The 3,458-nt window shown below is 50.1% G+C and overlaps 1 protein-coding gene across 1 annotated transcript; it reads right to left on the bottom strand.

The window, feature by feature from the left end:
• Positions 1-1,918: 1,918 nt before the first annotated feature.
• LOC119964266 (putative nuclease HARBI1) lies at positions 1,919-2,878 on the bottom strand. The gene has a single exon (XM_038793543.1). The coding sequence runs from the start codon at positions 2,876-2,878 to the stop codon at positions 1,919-1,921; it is 960 nt and encodes a 319-aa protein (XP_038649471.1).
• Positions 2,879-3,458: the final 580 nt, after the last annotated feature.

The following is a 3,458-nucleotide window of genomic DNA, read 5'->3' as shown; positions in this document are numbered from 1 at the left end:
TCCGCCTTCAGACTGAGGTTACTGCACTGACATGCCAACGCGCCAAGGTCAACACTGGTAGGATGGCGACCATTGTAGATCTTGGTCCAAGACTTCTGTCCTGCACTGCTATGGGAGCTGCACTCCATTGCAGATGCACTTGTTGGCATCCACCGGTTTCAATGCCAGAAGGGGAAGGACTGCTGGAGCTCTCTCCGGCTGCTCCTCCCTCTCAGAGAGGCAGCCAGAGTCCTTGGGTACCCATAGGGAGGAAGATCAGCTGGTGCCCACTCCAGGGCCATCCACTCAGGCCACCCCAGGAGTGTCTCATCTATCTGAATTTCCTATTCCTGTAAGCACATCAGCTCCAGCTCCACAGGGCGAGGTGGGTGGCACTGCCATGCAGCAGACCAAGGCGGTTCTCGGCCCTCCAGAGGATGCCAAGCTAATCACAGACAACAGGGAATAGCAATCAGCGAGCCAGCTCCCCCTCTGCTTTCAATGTTGGGGATGCACCAAGACGTAATGGCAGGGTAAAAAGGTCAAGAAGGTGTTGGGGCACAGGTGTTAATCACTTCTTTATATAAAAAAAATTATTCTCCTCATTTTCCACTTTTTATTCAAATATACACCCAACAAAAGATAACCAACTATATAATCACCAAAAACAAATACAATAGCAATCCCCTAACCAACATCCCCTTCAACATATAAACCCAAATATTCCCCCCTACATCCCAAATACAAAACAAGAAAGACCAAAAGAGAATTCATGGTCATCCCGTACGTGGTAAACAATAAACAATGCACTCAACCCCGCCCCCCCGACGCCCCCTCTCCCCCCTTAATGGTGTTAATCACTTCTACATAACATTTACTTCTGTCAATATAGTCCCACTAATTTCACTCTTTCTATGGCTCCTTGTCCTGATGTGCAATGATCCTGTCAGTCTGAAGTGATAACTTGATTCCTGCATAAGATAAAGGCAGGGGTCTCAGTCCAGTTCTCCCTCCCTGTGCTGTGTACAACTTTCCCAGCACATCAATAGCGTACTTTTACAGTGACTGAACAACCAATCATGCCTGGTATCTCAAGGGAATATCATGTCTGCCAGGATGCACTGCGCTGGTGTCACAGAGTTCAGTAATTTTCTCTGTGTGTTCTCTGCACTTTTGAGGTGCAGCTAACCCACCATCCCATCAGCTTCTGTCTCCGAAGACACAGAGGGCCTCAAGGGTTCAGCTCACGATGGATGTCATAAGATCAGGAGATTGTAAACGTTCCCCACTGCATCACCATGATGTGACCCTGATCATCGAGAGGAAATTATCTACACCAGATATCAGTGAGGAAGGAGAGGAAATTATCTACACGGGGCAGCATAGTGGTTAGCACAGTTGCTTCACAGCTCCAGGGTCCCAGATTCGATTCCTGGCTGGGTCACTGTCTGTGCGGAGTCTGCACGTTCTCCCCGTGTCTGCATGGGTTTCCTCCGGGTGCTCTAGTTTCCTCCCACAGTCTAAAGATGTGCGGGTTAAGTGGATTGGCCATGCTAAATTGCCCTTAGTGTCCAAAAAGGTTAAGTGGGGATTACTGGGTTACAGGGATATGGTTGATACGTGGGCTTGAGTAGGGTGCTCTTTGTCAGGGACTCTGCAGACTCAATGGGCCGAATGGCCTCCTTCTGCGCTGTAAATTCTATGATCGACGTTCTATGATCAACTATCGAACAGACAGGAGGCAGACATTCACATTAAACTCTATAAGAATTGATAGAACATCCCCACCTCAACTGGTCATCATCTTCCTGCAATGCAGGGACTGTAGGCATCCACTGCATCTCCAATGCAGGAGCCTGATCACACAGGGCATGTCCGCTGCCAGCATCCAGACACAACTCCAATGCTCACGGATGACATGTGAAGATAATGGGTGTCCTCACTGAATATCCTCAGCACCTTCCATGAATCTAGTGGCAATAAGTGTGTCCTCAGCACGTCTGCCTAGTGAGGACATCACCATGGCCTCATGGCCAACATATTCACCGTCAAGGATCTGCTCAGCCACGTCACCTTTGACATCCTCTTCATTGGAGGAGACATGCCTCTTCTCCTTCTTCTCAGGCAGTTCCTCTTCCCGTTGCAGTGGCAGGTTGTGTAGGGCGCAGCAGGCAACAACAATGCATAAGACCCTCTGCAGGTTGAATTGCAGAACTCCACCAGACCAGTCCAGGCACTGGAACCTCACTTTCGGCATCTCTATGTTCTGCTCCACAAAGGTGCGAGTTGCAGCATGAGTCTCATTGTACCTTGTCTCAGCTGAGGCCTCTGCACAGGTGTCATCAGAAACATCCTCAGTGGGTAGCCCTTGTCCCCGAGGAGCCAACCCTGCAGCTTCTGCGGATACTGAAAGATGTCTGTGTTCTGAGAGCGGCTGACAGTGTAAGAGTCGTTCACACTCTGGGAATCGAGCACAAATCAGCAGGGTGTGGTCACAGACCAGCTGAACATTCAGCGAGTGGAAGCCGTTGAGGTTCACATAGTTGACAGCTTGATGCCAGGGAGCTCTGAGTGCCACATGAGTACAGTCGATGACACCTTGCACCTGTGGCTGAACCGAGATCAGTGTAAATCCCATTGCTCTGGACTCCTGGTTTGCCTGATCCCGGTTAAAATGGACAGAGTTGGCTGCTCTCACAAAGATTGCGTTTGTGACCTCCTGGATGCACTTGTGTGAGGAGGCTTGCAAAATCCCACAGAGGTCACCTGTGGAGCCCTGGAAGGAGCCACTGGCATAGAAATTGAGCGCCACAGTCACTGGCAGTGGATACCTTCCAAGTCCCCATGGCGTCAAATCCTGCAGCAGGTGGCAGATGTGACCAACCAATTCCCTGGACATACGTAGTCTTCGGCGACACTGGTTCTTGGACATCTGCAGGTAGGTCAAGTGCCCTCTTCAGAGCCTAGGTCCTGTGAAGTGACGATGAACAATGGATCTCTGGGGTTCATCCTCTGCATGAGGAGTGGGCCCTGCCACTCTTCATCTTCAGGGTTCTGTTCCTGCCTTTGGAGATCCAAGCTCCGCTGTTGATGTCTTCTTTGTCTCTCCTGCCTGTGAGTGAGAAGAATGAAAGGAAGATCACCATGCCATATGTTCCTGACAGTCTCCTCACTGCAGTATCAAAGAGAGAAACTTGACAGAGCATCTGTTTGCTCAGGACCACCCTTTGTCCATTCATTGTCTGCAGCTGCCTCTCAAAACCCACTGACTCCTGTCGTGGCCATAACATTGATGCCGTGTTCTTAATTCACATGCTGGTTGGGCAAGAGACCACACCAACCCGCCCCATACTACATGACTACCTGGAAACAGCTTTGGCCACTCTACTGTTTCCTGGGTTCTCATCTCAGGCACAGGTATTGTTCTAACACTCATTCCAAGGCCTTGCATTCAGCTTGGTCCATGAGGGGCATTTGTC

This window comes from Scyliorhinus canicula, chromosome 4 (genome assembly GCF_902713615.1).
Source record: "Scyliorhinus canicula chromosome 4, sScyCan1.1, whole genome shotgun sequence".
Lineage (NCBI taxonomy): Eukaryota > Metazoa > Chordata > Chondrichthyes > Carcharhiniformes > Scyliorhinidae > Scyliorhinus > Scyliorhinus canicula.
This window is presented reverse-complemented; position numbering and strand designations above follow the sequence as displayed.

Coding starts and splice junctions, on each gene's coding strand:
- LOC119964266 (XM_038793543.1), bottom strand. CDS start 2,878: ATGTCCAGGGAATTGGTTGGTCACATCTGCCACCTGCTGCAGGATTTG.